The sequence below is a fragment of the Phalacrocorax carbo genome, chromosome 8, assembly GCF_963921805.1.
Source record: "Phalacrocorax carbo chromosome 8, bPhaCar2.1, whole genome shotgun sequence".
Classification (NCBI taxonomy): domain Eukaryota; kingdom Metazoa; phylum Chordata; class Aves; order Suliformes; family Phalacrocoracidae; genus Phalacrocorax; species Phalacrocorax carbo.
In genome coordinates, this window is record NC_087520.1 from 44,945,788 (window position 1) to 44,964,518 (window position 18,731).

Sequence of the window (18,731 nt, forward strand, 5' to 3'; positions counted from 1 at the left end):
TACGAGTGTGCTGTCTTTTTAGGGCAAATATGCAGGACTGAGCCGCTCTGCTGCCGTCGGCTGCTGTGTGTGGAGGGACGCGGCCTGGGGCGTCGCTGTTCGGGTGTGGGAAACCTCGTTTGGTGTGATTAGACTCCGAACTTCCCTGAAAGCGAGTGAAACAAACACCTTGGCCTTGTGCAGCTCTTGGCTTTGCCTCCAGGGTCGCGGCATGGCCTCCCTGCGCTAGAGCTTGACCCAGTCTCGGTGGGTAGGAAGCTGTTGCGTTAGAGAAATAACCTTGGTGGCCTCAGAGAGGTCCTGGAGAAGGGTCTGGGGGCTCCGGGGCTCGCGGGGCAGTGGTGGTGGGGCACGTCCCGGCTCCGGGGAGCGCTCAACCAAGCCCCTTTGCTGGCTAATCAGATCTGGGGCCGTTCTGCAGCCTGGCTGCGCCGCCGGTCGCCCATGCTGGGATAATTGAGTCGTTTGTATTCGTTAGCAGTTGGGTGACAGGAACTTGGGGCTCGGATGCGAGGAAGGGCTGCGGTGCAGGGGCGGGTGCCCGGCCGCAGCCGCGGCACAGCTGGCTGAACCCGAGGGCGCTCAAACACGGGGGCTGCCCGTGCCACGGCAGGCTGCTACCTCGTCCTTCCCGGTGCTGCTGCCCAAGCCCACGGTTGCATCCTGCGCCCTGCTGTGGGTCGGTTGCATCCTGCGCCCTGCTGTGGGTCGCCTGCCTCCTGCCCTGCCATGCTGTGGGGCTGCAGGAGGAGCTGGGAAGGAAGGTGGCCTATTTTTGCCGCGCAGGCTGGGGATTAGCTCCCAAACCCAGGGCCCTGCGGTGCCCTCGCGCTCATTAGCCCCATCTGCATTTTAATCCCTCCAAATACGGGCTAATTACATCATCTTTCATACAGCCGAGCTGACAGCACCGCAGCGCAGGGGTGACGTGCGTGGGTGAGGGGTGCCGGCACAGCCCCCAGCTGAGGGATGGGGTGCCGGGGCTCTGCGTGCGCAGGGTGCGGGTCCAGGTGCTCCGGTGCGTGGGGAGGGCACCCGGCAGCTTTGGGGCGCCCTGTCTCCATGCTGGGGTCTCAGCATGAGGGGCTGGGGCCAGGGTGGGCCTCGGCACCCTGTGGGGAGGGCAAGGGGCCATGGGGCACTGGGGGTTAGGGCTGTGGCCATGTGGGGCTCAGCTGGAGCAGGAGGGCCTGCCCCGGCACAGCCGGTGGTGCCGGGAACCCCACTGAGCGCCGGTGCCCACGGGCGGGCTCTGCTCCGGTGCCGGCAGCGAGGCAGTTAACGGAGCTTGTCGTCTCCCTCTTAGGGCTCCGCTCCCGAACTGCAGCTTGAGTCAGTTGTGTGGAGGTGGCAGCGGCGGCAGCTCCGGCTGGCACACCGGCTCCCGCTGGCACACCGGCTCCCGCTGGCACGCCGACCCCAGACACCGGCCCGGCCGCGTGCGGAGCCCAGGCTGCCAGCGCCCAGGTGAGGGGATGGCAAGGGAGGGTGGGAGCCGGTGCCCCCTCCACCGGGGGATGCCACGGGGGGCCCACGATCCCGGGGAGGGGGACGATGCCCACCAGAGCTATGTGCCGGGGAGGGCCCAGGCCTTGCGTGACTTTGCCGGGAAACTTTGGCTGGGCAGCGGCGGCAGCTCCTGGCCAGGCTGCGCATACTGGGGCACAGGCAGGTGGGTGGGCAGGAGAGCTGCTCTGCCCGTGCCCAAGCCCCCGGGGGCTGCGGTGGGGGGTCAAGCCCCGGGCTGGGGCTGGCGCTGGCAGACACCCTCATGGCCCAGCACTGCAGCATCGCCTGAGTCCCACCAGCATCCGGATGGAGGGTGGCCCCTGTCCCCAGCATGGGGGAAATCCCACCACCACCCTAGGGTGCCACCAGCACTGCCAGCATCCCCCAACAGCATGGACAAGGACCTGGTGGTCCCACTGGCGAGCCTTGCCCAGGCAGGGGGATGTTTCTGCTCCTCAGCACCAGGAGGGACACCCTGGGGGGTGGGGGCCCACGGTTGCCTGCGCAGCCCCCACTCCTGCACAGCCTCCCAGCCCCACTCGGGTGCCGCTTCCCCACAGGACACATCCTGCCCTGGGGTGGGGCTGGGGCAGAGCTGGGCATGGCCCTGCGGGACCCCTGGTCGGCGCAGGGGGCTGGTGGGTGGACGGGGGCACAGCAGCACCCGTGGGGCTGGCTGGTGCTTGGGGGTACACGGGCAGCATCACAAGGGGTGACACGGCTCCTGCTCACCCCAGTGCATTTTGATGCCTTACAGGGCCCTGCGGAGCCACCAGGACTGGAACTGGCCACCCCACATCAGAGGGGGTCCCCAGCGTCCCCTCCACCCACCGGAGCATCCCACCGACTCCTGCTGCCACCAGGCACCCGGCCAACCCGCGTTCCCGGGCTCCGTCCCCACGCCTGGCACCGCGGGGCGACGTGCCCCGGCTATGACGGGCGCCTGCCCAGTTCCCTGACACCGACGAAGGCAGCGGCTGCCCGCGCCGCCCTGGTCCCCCCGCATGCCCTTCGCCCACGGGGCCGCCTGCCCCCCGTCGCGCCCGGCCGCCCACCGTGCCACGGCCACCATGGGCGAGGCGCCCGAGCCGTCCCCCCAGGCCCCGCTGGCCGTCCTCTCCAAGGTGGAGCTGCGGGTGAGCTGTAAGCACCTCCTGGACCGCGACACGCTCAACAAGTCGGACCCCTGCGTCCTGCTGCTGATGCAGTCCCAGGGCCAGTGGACGGAGGTAGGAGGGTGGGGGGCACCGCCGGCACCCACCGCAGCGGGGCAGGGCTGGGGCAGGCTGTCATCAGCGGCGTGGCTGGGCTGGGTGCTGGGTTTGCATCTCTGGGATGGGGACAGGAGCAGAGGCAGCCCCAGGGCGGCTGCAATGCCCACGGGGACAGAGGCAGGGCAGGAGCCACTGCGTGGGGAGCGGGGTGCAGGAGATGGTGCAGAGAAGGGTGCAGGGTGCGGTGCAGGGTGCAGGATACGATGGAGAGCTGGGTACGGGGTGCAGGAGAAGGTGGAAAGCGGGGTGCAGGGTGCAGGATATGATGGAGAGCAGGGTGCAGGGTGCAGAGCAGGATGCAGGAGATGGTAGAGAGCAGGGTACAGGGTGCGGTGCAGGGTGCAGAGCAGGGTGCAGGAGATGGTGCAGAGCTGGGTACAGGGTGCAGGAGAAGGTGGAAAGCGGGGTGCAGGGTGCAGGAGATGATGGAGAGCAGGGTGCAGGGTGCAGAGCAGGGTACAGTGCAGGGTGCAGGGTGCAGGAGATGGTGGAGAGCAGGGTACAGGGTGCGGTGCAGGGTGCTCACAGAGGATGCCAGATGCAAGGTGCAGAGCTCACAGTCCAGGCTCTGTGCCAGGTACAAGGTGCAGGGTGCAGAGCAGGGTGGTGGGAGCAAGGTGCAAGGTGTAGGGCACAGAGCATGAGGCTCATGGGGCAGGGCAGGGCACTGTGGGACACTCGGCAGCACGTGGGGATGATGCAGACACCTTGGCTGGAGTGAGTCCCCAGGGTCTGGGGCTCCAGCAGGGCCAGAGAGCAGGGTACCTGCGGTGTGGGGCTCTGGCATGGCTCCACTGCCCCGGGCCAGGGCCAAGGGATGCCTGGGTCACCCCGGGGGTGGGTCAGGACTTGTGGGCTGGCCTCACGCTGCTTGGGGCAGGCAGCGCACGCTGGGACACCGGGGTGTCATCACCCACCCCTCCACACACAGTGGGGCAGCTCAGAGGGGGGGTTCAGGGCCAGCACCACGGCCGTGTGCCCCTCACCGCGCTGCCCTGTCGGGCTCTGGTGCCCACCCGAGCCAGGGCTGGCGCTGGGGCTGGCACCGGCACTGGGGCCGGTGCTGGCACAGCTCCTTCCCATCGCTCCCCCACGGCTTAGCTCTGGGCTGGCGCCGGCAGCGCCGCGCTCGCTAATCACCGCTGCTCAGCCAGCAGATTTAGCGCTAAATCCCTCTGTGTGTAATTGACTCTGCGAGCCGGAGCCGGAGCCAGGGTGGGCGGCAAGGAGCCCCGTGCCAGCAGCGGGCTGCGGCTCCCCAGGCTGGGCCGTGCTGAGCCAGTTGTACCCTGCTGCGCCGCGGCGTGCCGTGCCTTGCTCTGTGTGCCGTGCCGTGCCATGCGAGGGCCAGATCCAAGAGGGTCCCTCTGGGCCACCCTTTGGAGGGATTCTGTGAGCTGTCCCTGCCAGCCCGTGTCCCCCAGCCCAGCCAGGACGGTGGCTGGAGCCGGCTCAGCCGCTGCCTGCTGGATCTGAGAGCTGAAAGGGCCCTGGACACGCTGGCGGAGCTGGCTCCGGAGGGGCCGAGGTGGCTGGGACCCGGAGCCCCATGGTGGGGCTGGCGGTGCCCACGCAGGAGGCACAGAGCCGCATGGGTGACCCCGCAGCGCTGCGGCAGTGTGGGCTCGGCAGATGCTGCTGGACCAGGCAGGCGGTGGGCAGGGGCCGGCGGGCTGGCAGGGTGCCCTGGCCAGGATGCGTCCCGTTGAGTCAACGCTGGCAGGGACGGGGTGCGGGGGAGGCTCCTGGAAGCCGCTTGGCGCCCGCTGCCAGCGCAGCCGGGAGACACTGAGCACCCACCTGCCTGCCAGGGCCACGGTGGCCGGTGCCCTTGGCCAGCCTGGGGTGGGACCAGAGGGGCTCATTCTGGGCACCAGCTTGAGCAACGCCAAGGCAAACTGTGGTCCAGAGCATCCCTGCGAACTGTCCATGGGGTTTGCCCTGAGCCCCGGCAGGAGCGGTGCCCCCAGGACCTGGGGGCTGGCGGGGCTGGTGCCGTGGGGCCACACCAGTGATGGGGTGGCCTCTAAATGCCATTCGCCTGGGAACCAGCATGGGCAGGTAGATTCTTGTGCAGGGCTGGTCCTTCCCAGCAGCTGCCTGACATCCCCCATCCCTGCATCTCCATATCCCCGTCACCTCGGGTTCCTGCATCCCCATCACCTCGGGTTCCTGCATCCCCACATCCCTGTGCCCTTGGGTTCCTGCATCCCCGTGCCTGGCTCTGGGCAAGCTCTGGCATCCCAAGGTCCTGGGCACCTCTGCCGACCCCGGATCAGGCCCCGCAGTGGGCTCTGGCCCCACTGCCCCCCCAGCCAAGCTCCTGCCGTGCAGGTGGACCGCAGCGAAGTCATCAAGAGCAACCTCAACCCTGTCTTCGCCAAGATCTTCACGGTGGACTACTACTTCGAGGAGGTGCAGAAGCTGCGGTTCGAGGTGTACGACAGCCACGGGCACGCCGGCGTGGGCACGCACGACGATGACTTCCTGGGGGGCATGGAGTGCACCGTGGGGCAGGTGAGCCGGTGCCCCTCACCCCGGGGACACCCACCAGCGGCGTCCCCTCCCCGACCCCTTGGCTTTTGCAGATTGTGGCGCAGAAGCGGGTGACGAAGCCCCTGTTCCTCAAGTACGGGAAGTTCGCGGGCAAGTCCACCATCACGGTGAGCGGCTGAGCCCACGCTGGGAGTGGCACCGGGCTGGGACACGCAGGTGGCACCAAGCTGGGCCACGTGGGTGTCACTGGACTGGGGTGCTGGGATGGCATCGAGCTGGGACATAGGGGTGGCACTGAGCTGGGGGGGCACTGAGCTGGGGCACATGGGGGGGTCCCCTCCTCCTGTCCTAGCTGTCATCCAGCCCCTCAGACACCCAGGCTCTTGGGTGTGGGGAGGGCTCAGGGTCCCCACCAACGTCTGCTGACCACCCTGGGGGTCCCCACCATTCTGGGGGAGGCACATGGCACCCTGTGCCCTCCAGGGCACCACCCTGCCCACGCAGGCGGGGAGGGCAGGGGACAAAGCCGTGCCGGGCACTGAGCACCCTGCGGCCGCCTCTCCTCGCAGGTCACCTCGGAGGAGATCTCGGGGAACAACGGCTACGTGGAGCTCGCTTTCCGGGCCAAGAAGCTGGATGACAAGGTGAGCCGGGTCCCGCGGGCAGGGGAGCCAGGGGAGCCAGGGGAGGCAGGGCTGACGGTGCTCTGCCCCATCCTCCCTCCTCCAGGACCTCTTCAGCAAGTCAGATCCCTTCCTGGAGATTTACCGCATCGACGACGACCGCAGCGAGCAGCTGGTGTACCGCACCGAGGTGAGGCCCCGGGCAGGATCTGGCCCGCAGCCCCCCGGCGGCTGCCCAGCCCCGCTGAGCCCCTCGCCCCACAGGTGGTGAAGAACAACCTGAGCCCCATCTGGGAGCCCTTCAAGGTGTCCCTCAACTCGCTCTGCAGCTGCGAGGAGAAGAGGAAGCTGAGGGTGAGGAAGGGCAATGGGGACCCCCATCCCTGCCCTGGGGGCATGTGTCCTCTGGCTTCCCCGCGGCCCGTCATGGGTGGGGTGCTGGGGACCCCAAGCTGCCGGGGACGGTGCCAGGGGCAGTGGCAGGGCTGGGTGCGGTTTGGGGGGGTGCAGGTGTGCAGCCCCCCCCAGCCAGGTGCTGCCCAGCCGGGGCTGAGCCGTGTCCCTCCGCAGGGCGTGGTGTGGGACTACGACTCACGGGGCAAACACGACTTCATCGGGGAGTTCTTCACCACCTTCGAGGAGATGCAGAAGGCGATGGGGGAGAACAAGGTGGGACAAGGGGACAGTCTTTGGGGTCACCTCTCCATGCTGCCAGCAGATCCCATTCCAGGAGGCACCTCCCAGCTCCTGCTCTGGTTTTGGGGGTGTTCTCCCCCCACTGCCCCCAATTTGGGGAAGGGGTGGTGGGTCCAGGCTCCTCTGGGGAAATTGGCTCCGGCTGGCTGGGAGTGGGGGAAGGCAGCTGCACCCTGGGGCTGTGGGGTCGTGGGGCCGTGGGGCTGGAGCGTAATGGGGCTGCAGGGAGGCAAGGTTAGGGGGCTGCAGGGTTAGGGGGCTGTGGGGTAACAGTGCTGCAGAGCCAGGGGGCTGCGGGGTCATGGTCGGGGGGTGCTGGCACAGGGGGCCGTGTCCCCGGGGCTGGGGGGCCGCAGGCAGCGCGGGTGCCACGTGCCGCAGGTGCAGTGGGACTGCATGAACCCCAAGTACAAAATCAAGAAGCGCAACTACAAGAACTCGGGGGTCGTGGTGCTGCTGGACCTGAAGGTGAGCGCCTGCGTGCCGAGCCGTGCCGAGCCGTGCCCAGCTGCCGTGGGGCGGCGTGGGGCAGGACCGGCTGACGCAGGTCCCTCTGGAAGATCCACAGGGTCTACTCCTTCCTGGACTACATCATGGGTGGCTGCCAGATCCACTTCACGGTGAGCGGCATCCCCCACCCCAAAGCACCCAGGACTCGGCAGGGGCTCCGGCGCTGGGCCACACGCCCGTCCCCAGGGCACGGGGCTGTGGGTGGCACATCCCGGCTCTCCCAAGCCACAGCGGTGCCACGGGGCCAGTGAGTGGGGCCAGCAGAGTCACCCAGTGCCATCGGGGACATGCTGGTGTCCCCGCTCGCCCTGGGGGACTCTCACCGCCGCCCCCCGCCATGCCAGGTGGCCATCGACTTCACGGCCTCCAACGGGGACCCCCGAAACAGCTGCTCCCTGCACTACATCAACCCCTACCAGCCCAACGAGTACCTCAAGGCGCTGGTCGCGGTGGGCGAGATCTGCCAGGACTATGACAGGTCAGTTGCTCCGGTGGGTCCCCCGGGGCCAGGACACCCTGGTGATGGCCACTGCGGGGCCAGGACACCCTGGTGCTGGCACTGCCGGCACCGGGGCTCCTCACACCTCTTCCCTTGCAGCGATAAGAAATTCTCAGCTCTGGGCTTTGGTGCAAGGATCCCCCCCAAGTACGAGGTAAGGGGGTGATCGGGGCCCCATGGGACCCCAGGGATGCGCTCGTCCCTCCGAGCACCCTTGGCCGTGGCTCCTGTGGGGCTTGGCAGGTGCTGGGGGCTGTGGTGGGTGGGTGAGCACCGTCTGCCCCCTCCCCTCTCACCCTCCAGGTCTCTCATGATTTTGCCATCAACTTCAACCCTGACAACGATGAGTGCGAGGGTGAGTCCAGCTCCGGCAGGGCTGGAGAGGCCGGTCCCACGGCCCCTGCTGTGCCAGAGCCTGGTCCTGCCCCCATCACCCCTTGCATCCCCCCGCAGGCATCCAGGGCGTCGTGGAGTCCTACCAGAGCTGCCTGCCCAAAATCCAGCTCTACGGCCCCACCAACGTGGCTCCCATCATCTCCAAGGTGGCTCGCGTGGCGGCCAACGAGGAGCGGACGAAGGAGGCTTCGGTACGTACCCACTGCTCCTAGCTGGTGGGCTCTGGCCTGGGCTCAGACCCAGCACACTCATGCCACTTGTGGCTGTTCCCATGTCGGAGCTGAGCCCTTGTCCGGCTCCCCCTGTATGGGGCTGGCAGTGGGGCTGGGCAGCCCCCCAAGAGCATCCCTCCCCCCCCCAGCAATACTTCATCCTGCTGATCCTGACAGACGGAGTGGTGACGGACATGGCGGACACGAGGGAGGCCATCGTCCGCGCCTCCTACCTGCCCATGTCCATCATCATCGTGGGGGTGGGCAACGCCGACTTCACCGACATGCAGATCCTGGACGGCGACGACGGCATCCTGCGCTCCCCCAAGGGCGAGCCCGTCCTCCGCGACATCGTCCAGTTTGTCCCTTTCCGGGAGTTCAAGAACGTGAGTGGGGCATTAGGGGTCTTCCCATCCCCTCCCGGCCCCGCGGCAGCACGGCATCCCGGTGCCCCACGGGTGCTGCTCCGCACACCAGGGCCGGCGGGTGCCACGGTGCCCCCGGCTCACCCGTGTGTCCCCCGTGTCCCCTGTCCCGCAGGCGTCGCCGACGGCCCTGGCAAAGTGTGTGCTGGCGGAGGTGCCCAAGCAGGTGGTGGAGTACTACAGCTACAAGGCCTTCCCACCCCGCTGCCCCCAGCCCGAGACCCCCGATTCCAACCTCAGCTCGCCCCAGTGAGGGTCCCCCCGCACCCCCCAGCATGGTGTGGGGACGGATGGTGTCCCCGCCAGGTCCCAGCCCTGCCACAGAACCCTCCTTGCCGGGCGGGGGGCACTGAGAGCCGGCAGCGTGCCCCCCACTGGCATCTGGCCGGGGACACAGGGACGGTCCCGGTGCCCCGGTGCAGGACACCCCGCCTGCGCTGCCCCGGGGGACCGGGGGTCCCCAGCAGGCATTGCTCCCAGTCCCGGTGGTCCGTGCCCCCTGGTCTGTCCCCACTCTGTCCGCACTGTCCCTGTTGTCCCCGCTTGTCTGTCGCTGTGATGTCATTTGGAGGCTGCATGACGAACCCCCGCCGGCGCGCGGGGGAAACCCACCCCCAATAAAGCAACCAGCCCTGCGCCCGTGCCGCGTGCTCCCTGCGTGCCGACACCAACCCTCCCTGCCGGGCGCTCGGCGGGGCGCGGGCAGAGGGACAGGCAGCTCCCGGGGTGCTGCCCGTCCCCCGCCCTTGCACCCCTCACCGTGCCACTGTGCTGCTCAGCCCCAGCCGGCGGCAAGGGCCGACCCCAGCCCCCAGCCCCGGCTGCCGGCATGGGCGCTGCCGCCGGCCGCTCCGGCTGCCCCTATATTTAGGGGGATTCGTGGCTGGCAGCGTGCAGAGGAGCGCCGGCGCTTTGCAGCTGCGGTGCCTTTGAGCAGCCGCCGCTTTCAAGTTGTGCCGGAGCGGCTGTCTGTCCTGCTGTGCCGCTGCCACGGCCCCGAAATCCAGGCCACAGGAGCGGGAGTGGAGGCAGCGCCGGTACCCTCCTGCTGCCCCTGCCCGGCGCTTTGCCTCTGCCGTGTGCCGCGTGCCGTGCGATGTGTGCCACGTGCCGCATGCCGTGTGCCGTGTCCGCACCGTGTGCTGCGGGCCGCGTGCCACGCGCCGCGGGCCACACGCTGTGCCGTGTGCTGTACGCCGCGGGCCGTGAGCCACGTGCCATGTTCCAGGTGCCACGCGCTGCGCGCCGCGGGCTACGCGGTACGCGCTCCGTGCCGCGCCGTGTGCCGCTCCGTGTCCTACGTACCCTGTACCGCGCGCCGGCCGCCGCGTGCCACGTGCTGCGTGACGCCGCGCCATGTGCCGCGTGCCTGCCACCCTGTCCCATGCGCCGTGTGTCCTTCACCCTGTGCCACGCGCTGTGTGCCGCCGTCCCGGTGCCGGCAAACGCTCCTGGGGAGGTGACACCCACCAGGGTGGGGTGTGACCCCAGGCCACCCTGGGGACTGAAACTGGGGCCCGGGGCAGCGGTCACAGGGCAGGGGCCACCCAAAAGCCTGCCACGCGGGTGCCACCGAGCTGGACTCTGAGGCCAGGCATGCGGCCGTCCCCCTGGGTGCCGGCACGGGGGTGCCGGCCTGCCCCGGTCCGTGCAGCTGTGCCGGCTGGGAGCAGCTCACCCATCCACTGGCACGGCCATGCTGAAGCGCCGTGCCCCTCCGGCACCGCCCGCTGCCCGCACCGCCCCGATCAACCTGCGTATTTATAGCTCCTGATTCATCTTCCTCTAAAAGCGGGATAATAGACGTCGCCATAGAAACCCGGCGCCTGATGAGCCTGTGGTGCCAACCGGCCCTCGGCGCGGGCAGGGGTCTGCCCCGGCACCCCAGTCCCCGGGGCCGGCTGGGTGCCCCGCCGGTGGGTGCAGGGGGACCCGATGGGGCTGGGGGTGCCCAGCATCGCCCAGCCGGGCTGCACCCACCGGCGGTGCAGGCAGGGCAGGCAGTGTGCTGGTGCCACCGGGCTGCAGCACCAGCATCCCCGGGGAGGGTCTCACTGCCTGCCCCCAGCTCGGCTGAGCCTCGGTGAGGGGTCCTGCTTGTGCCGGGGCTGAGCTCTCGCCCCCCACACCCCCATCCCGTCACTGTGCCATGCTGACCTGGTGGGTGCTGGTTAATTAAGCCAAGGGTTAATTATTGACAGTGCCTGTGCTTCCCAAGCAGCTTCATACAGAAATTCCTTGGAACACGGCAGGACAAGGGCTGGGAGGCGTGCTTGGGGTGCTGCCTGCCTGGGACACCCCAGGGTGCTGGGGGGGGGGGGCACAAGCCCCTGAGTGCAAACACCCCAGGTGCAGAGATGGGCAGGGGGGCAACCTGCCAGGGTGGTCAGGGCACTGCGGCCCCCCCCAAACATCACAAGGAGTGCTCTGGTGCAGGGTGGGGGGCATTCGGGGTGCAGGGGGCATTGCGGGGGGTGCACTAGGGCAGGGTGGGTGGCAGAGGGTCTCTGGAGGGGGTTGCGGAGGATGCACCGGGGCTGGGCAGGTGGCCCCTGGGCTTGGGGGTGGTCCCTGGGAGGATGTTTGGGACCTGGCAGCCGTGGGTGCCGCCTCCGTACCACGGGCTCCGCCGGCAAACACCAGCACCGTGCAGCCGTGCTGTGACCCACCATGGGATCTGGCAGCCCGCCACGACCCCCTGTGCTGCCCACAGGGCCGTTGACCCACGCTGCAGATAAGGCCCCCAGCAATGGGTCCCCTCCCTGCTGCAGATCCCGATAACGCCGGATGCTTCTTGCCCCTGGCGCCACCGGCGCTCTGCTTCCCTCCCCACACCCATGGGAACACGCCGGCTGGCTGGAAATGGCAATAAATATTTATTTCCGCAGGGTGGGCTGGGCGGAAGCGGGGGGGTCACGGCCACGCGCACCCACCCCAGAGCACAGAAGGCCATGGGGATGGCCACAGGGTGCTGCCAGAAAAGTCCCACATCCCCGGGGGGATGTCAGTCGGTCCGCCCCGCCACCAGACCCCCAGCCCCGCTGCAGCCCCGGCACCCAGGGCGATGCATGGGGATGTATAAGTTATGGGGGGTGCTGGGGGGGCTCCCCATGCAGGATGCCCCTCCGCAGCGGGGCTCAGCAGGCAGTGGGGGGCCCAGTTATTTTGTGCAGTGGCAGGGCCCTGTGCCACCAGCCCCCCTGGCCCCCCCAGCCCCTCAGGCCATGGGCCAGTGCATGGGCAGCTCCAAGCCGCCCATCTCCTCCTGGTAGATGCGGTTGAAGAGGGCGTTTTGCAGGGGGGAGAAGTGGTCGCGCCAGTCCCCCACCACGCCTGCGGGACAGAGGGTACAGGGGGGCAGGGAGGCTGCAGCCAGGGCCGGCGCCCCCCGCATCCCCCCTGTGTCCCCCCCACCATGTCCCCCCTCACCTTTCCTCATGAAGCATCCCTGGCTGTGGTCCATGATCTCGGGGGGGATGAGGGTGTAGTTGGCCATGGTGTTGTCCCGCATGGTGGCGAAGCTGCAGTGCTGCTCCAGGGCTCCCAGTGTCTCCGGTCCCAGCGGGCAGCCCAGGAAGGCGCCGAGCCGCTGCGCCGTGCCGCACAGGTCCTGCGGCGGGAGGGCACGGTCAGCCCCGGGCGGCTGGTGGGGACGTGATGGGGACGTGCCGGGGGCTCACCTCGTGCAGCTCCTCGTAGGTGACATAGAAGATGTCCAGGAGGTGCCGCTGGCTCACCCAGCCCTTGACATGCTCAAACCAGGAGCCGTAGTGCACTGGGGGGAGGCGGGGGGGGTGATGGGGGGCCCCATGGGTGAGTCGTGGGGCCCCGGGGACTCCCCAGCCCTTACCTGTGCCCTCAAGGAATTGCGTGAAGAAGGTGTCAAAGGAGTCCGGGTTGGGGAGGAACTTGGCCAGGCGGTGGAAGTGGTAGAAGGAGACGACGACGTCCTTGGGGTTCCTGGCCACGTAGATCACCTGGTGGGAGGATGGCATCAGCCCCACGGCCGCGGGGAATTCCGCTCCACCCCCGCTCAGAAAACCCCTGGCAATCACCCCCGGCTGCGGGAAGCCCGTGAGCACGGGTTGTCCCTGCGGGGACCCCCCCAGACCGTCCCAGCCCCCCTCACCTTGGCCTTGCTCTGCTGCAGGGCAGGGGCCAGGACGTGGGCAGGCAGGTGGGTGGTGATGAGCCGGCGAGCAGCCGTATCCTGCAGCGCATCCCTGCAGTAGATCTGCTCCAGCCAGGGCGCCCGCTCCCAGTTGGGAATGGTCTTGGCCGGCAGGACGTCCCCGTGGCTGAACAGCAGCGTCAGGATCTCCTGCATCCAGGTGGTGCCTGGGGAGGCGGGTGTCACGGCAGCGCCGGCACGGCACGGCACGGCACAGAATGGCACAGCGGGGCACGGCACGGCGCGGCGCGGCGCGGCGTCGCATAGCACAGCACGGCGTGGTGCAGACTGGCACAGCACGGCACGGAACGGCGCGGCATGGCTTGGTACGGCACAACGTGGCACAGGGCAGCGGCTGGGCTGGCAGTGCCGTGTGGGACCCCCACCCCAGAGTCCCCACCAGTCACACCAGTCTGGGGTTGGGGACAGAACGGGGTTGGGACTGGGGAGGTGAAGGGGGCAGCTGCCCCCCAGCCATAGGGCAGTGGTTTTTGGGGAGGGGTGGGAGCCGATGGCTGGGGCTGGGGGTCCTCTGAGCTGTGCCTGGAGGGGCCAGTGGTCACCGGGCTGTGGGGGCCCGGGGTCCTGCCCGAGGAGGGGCTGGCCCCGAGTCCGGCCACTCCCAGCCACGTAGGCATCTCCCAGTCCTGCCGAGACGCTGTGGTCTGCACAGCAGAGCCTGTCTGTGCCCCCCCCCCCCCACCACCACCCCAGCCTGGGGGTCCCCAGCCCTGCCCCATCCACCTGGGTCCCCTCCCTATCCCCCATCCCTGCCAGGTCCATCTTCACCCCCCAGTCCCCCGCCCCACTGGCCCTCACCCGATTTGGGGTAGGTGGCGATGACCACGTCGGTGGGGCGGAAGGCAAAGGTGGCGGCAAAGCCAAGGGACTCCTGGGTGTGGAGGTGGCCGGGCAGGGAGATGCCGGCGAAGGTCTCTGTCACCTCCATCCGCTCCATGGTCCGGCTGCTGCCAGGCACACCCCGGCGATCGGCCTTAAATAGCTGCAAAAGAGGAAGCTTGTCCCAGCTGGGGGCCGGGCCCCCCAGCACATTCCTGCTGGGGGGGGGGCCAGGGATCCAGCCGCGCTGGGGCCACCGCCGGGAGAGCTGCCTGCGGGGCCAGGGGGCTGCGGGACAGCCCCGGGTTGGGACAGGGGTCCCGCACGGCCGGACCCCCCGCCGCGGCCAGGAGAGCCGGGGTGGCCAGAGCACCCCGCTCGCCCAGCAGCAGGAGGGGTGCCAGGGAGCCTCACTGGCTGCAGCAGCCTGCGGTCACCCTGGGGGTGCCAGCCCCACGCCGTTCCCCACAGCCGGCACAGTGCAGGAGGAAGGGATTCCCATCCCAGTGGACTCTGGGACGAGAAGCAGGGCTGGCCGTCTCCATGCGGCTCCCTGCCACTCCCAGCAGCCCCGCCGTGCCTTTTGCCACGCACAACACCGCAGCCACCGCCAGCCCCACGGCTGCCGCCGGCCCCCACGCAGGAGCCAGCCGGGTGACCCCCACCGCAGGCGCTGGGCCACAGGACCGATGGGTGCCTCAGTTTACCCCCAAGACGCTGCAGCAGGACCACGGGGCGGGGGGGAGCCCGGCACACACGGGGCACCGTCGGCAGCCCCGCGCCAGGGCCGTGCCACCCCGGCTGCTGCCCCCCAGCCCCTCCGTGGCGGGACAGCCTCACCACGGAGCCACAGGTTGCGCCAGCACTCAGCCACTCCCCAGTGTCCGACGCCACGTCGGGGGGTGGCCAGAGCCCATCCCAGCCCGCTGCTGGCACACAATCCGGAAAACGTATTTATCAGCCATTGCAGGCAGCAGCCGCCCGAGCATCCAGGGCCGGAGTGAACAAGGGACGTGGGTGCCAGCGCTGGGCCGGGGGTGCCGGCGGGTGCGGTGCTGGGGAGGTTGATGCGGGGATGGGACGAACACTTTCCCAGCACAAAAAAAATATCTGGGCTGCATTAGCGGGGCCGGGAACACCACCGCCGCTATGCGGGGAGGTCCTGGCACGTCTCTGCCGCCCGGGGCCGGGCTGGGGGAGGCTGCCATGCTGCCCCAGTGAGTGCTGTACCAGCGTTGGGGCACAGGGCACGCAGGGTGGGGTTGTGGCTGATGTTCCTGGTTATTTATTTACGGCAGGAGGGGACTGACAGCGAGCCAGGGCAGCCGTCCCGGTGCGTGCGCTCCGCAGGCCCGCGGCGGCAGGTCACCCCGGCTCTTCCCCCAGCAGCACCGAGCGGGCGAAGATGCCGGGTGGGAGCGTGCTGGTGCTGGTGTTGGCGCTGGTGCTGTGCCTGCTCCTGCCCTGCGCCGGGCAGCGTCACCAGGAGGAGGCCGAGCGCATCATGACAACCACGCCGGTCATCGATGGGTGAGCAAAGCTTGCCTGGCCCCGCGGCGTGCTCGGCCACCCGGCAGGGCTGCAGCTCTCGGCACCCTGAGAAAAAAACCCTGGCCAGGAAACTCCACCGGGGACAGCCTCGCTGGGGAATCCCCGTGCCAAGCACGCCGGGGCTGTGCAGAGACAGCTTTCCAGGGGGATCCCCGTGCCCAGCACCCCGGGGCCGTGCTGCCGAGGGGATCCCCGGCAGTGCAGCCCAGCCAGGAGTGGGCAGGGTGCCGGGAAGTCGGGGGGCCAGGCTGCCCCGGGGGAAGTCCTCGCTTAGGGGAAAAGGGTTTCGTGAGGTCGTTTCCTAAGGGACACCCCCAGTCTCGTGCCAGGACTCTCAGGAGGGTCCTCTGTACATTTCTCCTGCGGCACCAGCCCTGTGCCGTGGCAGCCCGGCACGGCGCAGTCCCTGGAAGTGGGCATGGGGCAGCGGGAGCTGGAAAATGCAAGGACCATGGTGCAGGAGGAGAGACGTGGGAGCCAGCCCATGCGTCTGTCTCCCAGCACTCCCCCAGCGATACTGCTGGGCGTGGGACGCCGCGTGGTGGTGACATCCCCACGGCAGTGACGGTGACATCCCCATCGGGGGGATGCCAGGCTGGCTCCCCTGGGTGCGAGGGCTGAGCGGGGATGGTGGGTGGAGGGGTGCACAGAAGGGTGCCTGGCCTCCCCCCGGCTACCCGCCAGCCAGCAAAGGGGTCCCACGTGGGGCTGTGCCCCAGGAGTGCCCTGTCCCCGGCTCCCTGCCGGAGCTGCTTGGGTAGCTCTTGGCAGAGAGCACAGATGGGCGGGGAGAGCCACCAGTGGGTGGATGATGATGATGATAGACAGATGGACAGACAGATGGATAGATAAACAATGGCCAGATGAGTGGGGAGTGGGTGGGCAGGCATACAGGAAGATGGGCGGCCAGGAGGCTGGATGGACAGACGGGCAGGTGGACAGACAGCCCCTCACTCCCACCCTCTCTCTTGCCTAGGCACAATGACCTGCCCTGGCAGCTCCTCAAGAGGTTCAACAACCAGCTGGGGCTGCCGGAGGCCAACCTCACGCTGCTGAACGGCACCCACACCAACATCCCCAAACTGCGCAGCGGGCACGTGGGCGGGCAGGTGGGACGGCGAGGCGGGCGGGGGGCACCGGGGCGGGCACCGGGGCGGGCGGGGGCACCACGGTGAGGGGCCATGGGCACGGGGCCAGTCTCCGGTGCTCACCGAGTGCCATCGCGGGCAGTTCTGGTCGGCGTACGTGCCCTGCGACACGCAGAACAAGGATGCGGTGAAGCGCACGCTGGAGCAGATCGACGTGGTGCATCGCATGTGTGAGATGTACCCCAAGACCTTCGCCTGTGTCGTCGACAGCGCGGGTGAGCGGGTGTGGGGCCGGGACGCGGGTGCCCCGGGGGATGCCGGTGCGCCAGTGCCCACCCTGACTGATGCCCCCCCACCCTCCCGCAGGCATCCAGCAAGCTTTCCAGAGCAAGAAGGTGGCCAGCCTCATCGGCGTGGAGGGTGGCCACTCCATTGACAGCAGCCTGGGTGTCCTGCGCACCTTCTACCGCCTGGGCGTCCGCTACATGACCCTCACCCACAGCTGCAACACCCCCTGGTAGCAGCCCCCGGGGTCAGGGGTGCCAGGGACAGCATTGGGGGGGGTGGGAAACGGAGCATGTGGCCAAGCAGGGGCGCACAGCCGGGGGGTGGGGTCCACCCTGATGCTCTCCCAACTCTGCAGGGCTGACAACTGGCTGGTGGACACTGGGGATGAGCCGCCCCTGCACCACGGCCTCTCGCCCTTTGGGAAGGTGAGTGGGGACAGGGTCGGTGGCAGCACCTGGGAGCAATGGCCAGGGCAAGGGGGATGTGTACCAGCACCCAACAGCCCCACGCCAGGTTGTTAAGCCACGCAGCGGGTGCCCTGGGTGCATGGTATCCTCCTCTTGAAGGGTGGCCACAGCCCTTCGTGCCCACCCTGTCCCCATCGACCCCATCCCCGCAGACAGTGGTGGAGGAGATGAACCGCCTGGGCATGATCGTGGACCTGGCCCACGTCTCGATGGAGACGATGAAGGTCGTGCTGCGCCTTTCCAAAGCCCCCGTCATCTTCAGCCACTCGTCCGCCTACGGCCTCTGCCAGCACCGCCGCAACGTGCCCGATGATGTGCTGCAGATGGTGGTGAGCGCTGGGGCACGGCCGCGGGCTGGCAGAGGGGCCGGTGGCCGCGGGGGCTGCAGGGCTCAGGGCCGCCTCTGCCCCAGGCCTCCACAGGCAGCCTGGTGATGGTCAACTTCTACAATGAGTACGTGACGTGCCGGGACACGGCCACGCTCGCCGACGTCGCAGGTGAGGTGGACGCCGGGGCTGGCGGGAGGTGGGTGGCTGTGGTTGTGCCCCCCCCAGCCCCGCTTACCCCAGGCCCTCCGCGCCCACAGACCACATGGACTATGTGAAGAAGGTGGCCGGTGTCGAGTCCGTCGGCTTTGGCGGGGACTATGACGGCGTCACACGGTAAAGCGGGCAATGGGTGCGGGACGGGCTGTGCTGGTGGGATGGGGCAGCGTGTCCCCGGCCGTGGGGACTTGCTGTGGTGGTGGGGGATCTCCCCCATGCCCTGCATGGGCGGTGGGGAGGTGGGTGCCGTCGGGCTCGGCTGCCCCCAGCACAGCTGTGAGCTGCGGGGTGGCACAGGCTCCCCACCGGCCTGGAGGATGTCTCCACATACCCTGCGCTGGTGGCCGAGCTGCTGGCGAGGAACTGGACGGAGGCAGAGGTGAAGGCGGCCCTGGCCGAAAACCTGCTCCGCGTCTTCAGGAAGGTGGAGGAGGTGAGCGGGGCACCGGGCGCGGGGAGGCACAGGGCTTGGGGACACACAGGACACCCGGACGTGTGGCCCTCGGGGATGGATGGGGCCATGGGGATGTGCGAGGTGACGGGGCTGCGGCGAACACGGCACCCACCCTTCGCTGTGGGAGCCCACCCTGTCCCCCACTGCAGGTGAAGAGGAGCCTGCAAGGCACGGCTGCCCGCGAGACGCCCATCGCCTTCGAGGAGCTGGAGGGGACGTGCAGGACTCGCTACGGGTATGGCAACGGTGCTGGCACAGCCCGGCTCCCGCTAGCAGCCCTGGCACTGGTGCTGGCCCTGCTCCACTCCCTGCTCTCCTAGCACCCGGCCCCGGCTCCATCCCCGCCACCCCTTCCCACCCACACACCATCCCCATGAGCAAAATAAAGCCGTGCGTCGAGCACTGCCGGCAGCGTGCGTCCGTGCCGGGACCCCATGGGGACCACCAGCCCCGGTCCCAGCACGTCACCGGCCGTGCCGACACCCTGCCGGCCACCTCCGGCGGGGCAGAGGCGTAGGGGCTCGGTGGGCGCCCAGCCGAGGCAGGGGGAAGCTGTCACCGCACCGGGAGTGACACATCGCTGCAACACACGGCCAGGGTGGCTGTAGGGCTGCCTCCGCAGGATGCTTACATTAATCATTAGCTGATTAACTGGCTACTCAATTATCTTCTTAGCAATTTCCTCTC

At 68.9% G+C, this 18,731-nt stretch overlaps 3 protein-coding genes across 4 annotated transcripts; 2 read left to right on the forward strand and 1 right to left on the reverse strand.

Moving 5' to 3' along the window:
* Positions 1 to 107: 107 nt before the first annotated feature.
* Positions 108 to 9,269, forward strand: CPNE7 (copine 7). Of its 2 annotated transcripts, XM_064459798.1 has the most exons (17): positions 108 to 246; positions 1,307 to 1,467; positions 2,267 to 2,738; positions 5,118 to 5,300; positions 5,372 to 5,446; positions 5,849 to 5,923; positions 6,009 to 6,092; positions 6,167 to 6,256; positions 6,473 to 6,571; positions 6,980 to 7,066; positions 7,159 to 7,218; positions 7,453 to 7,586; positions 7,707 to 7,761; positions 7,911 to 7,962; positions 8,061 to 8,194; positions 8,365 to 8,601; positions 8,756 to 9,269. In XM_064459798.1, exons 3-17 carry the CDS (start codon positions 2,514 to 2,516, stop codon positions 8,891 to 8,893), a joined length of 1,728 nt encoding a protein of 575 aa, XP_064315868.1. In that variant the 5' UTR covers positions 108 to 246; positions 1,307 to 1,467; positions 2,267 to 2,513; the 3' UTR covers positions 8,894 to 9,269. The 2 variants fall into 2 exon arrangements, with proteins under 2 accessions (XP_064315868.1, XP_064315869.1); XM_064459799.1 differs by lacking the exon at positions 8,756 to 9,269 and having other exon boundaries at positions 8,393 to 8,535.
* A 2,224-nt stretch (positions 9,270 to 11,493) lies between these two features.
* LOC135314832 (sulfotransferase 2B1-like) lies at positions 11,494 to 13,815 on the reverse strand. The gene is made up of 6 exons (XM_064459805.1): positions 13,631 to 13,815; positions 12,770 to 12,978; positions 12,491 to 12,617; positions 12,321 to 12,415; positions 12,070 to 12,250; positions 11,494 to 11,973 (listed from the first exon to the last, which is right to left on the reverse strand). Exons 1-6 carry the CDS (start codon positions 13,767 to 13,769, stop codon positions 11,858 to 11,860), a joined length of 867 nt encoding a protein of 288 aa, XP_064315875.1. The 5' UTR covers positions 13,770 to 13,815; the 3' UTR covers positions 11,494 to 11,857.
* A 1,134-nt stretch (positions 13,816 to 14,949) lies between these two features.
* On the forward strand, positions 14,950 to 18,446 carry DPEP1 (dipeptidase 1). Its single transcript, XM_064459802.1, has 10 exons — positions 14,950 to 15,181; positions 16,179 to 16,311; positions 16,433 to 16,565; positions 16,657 to 16,807; positions 16,934 to 17,003; positions 17,198 to 17,374; positions 17,458 to 17,542; positions 17,632 to 17,707; positions 17,888 to 18,023; positions 18,194 to 18,446. The coding sequence occupies exons 1-10, from the start codon at positions 15,057 to 15,059 to the stop codon at positions 18,362 to 18,364; spliced, it is 1,257 nt and encodes a 418-aa protein (XP_064315872.1). The 5' UTR covers positions 14,950 to 15,056; the 3' UTR covers positions 18,365 to 18,446.
* Positions 18,447 to 18,731: the final 285 nt, after the last annotated feature.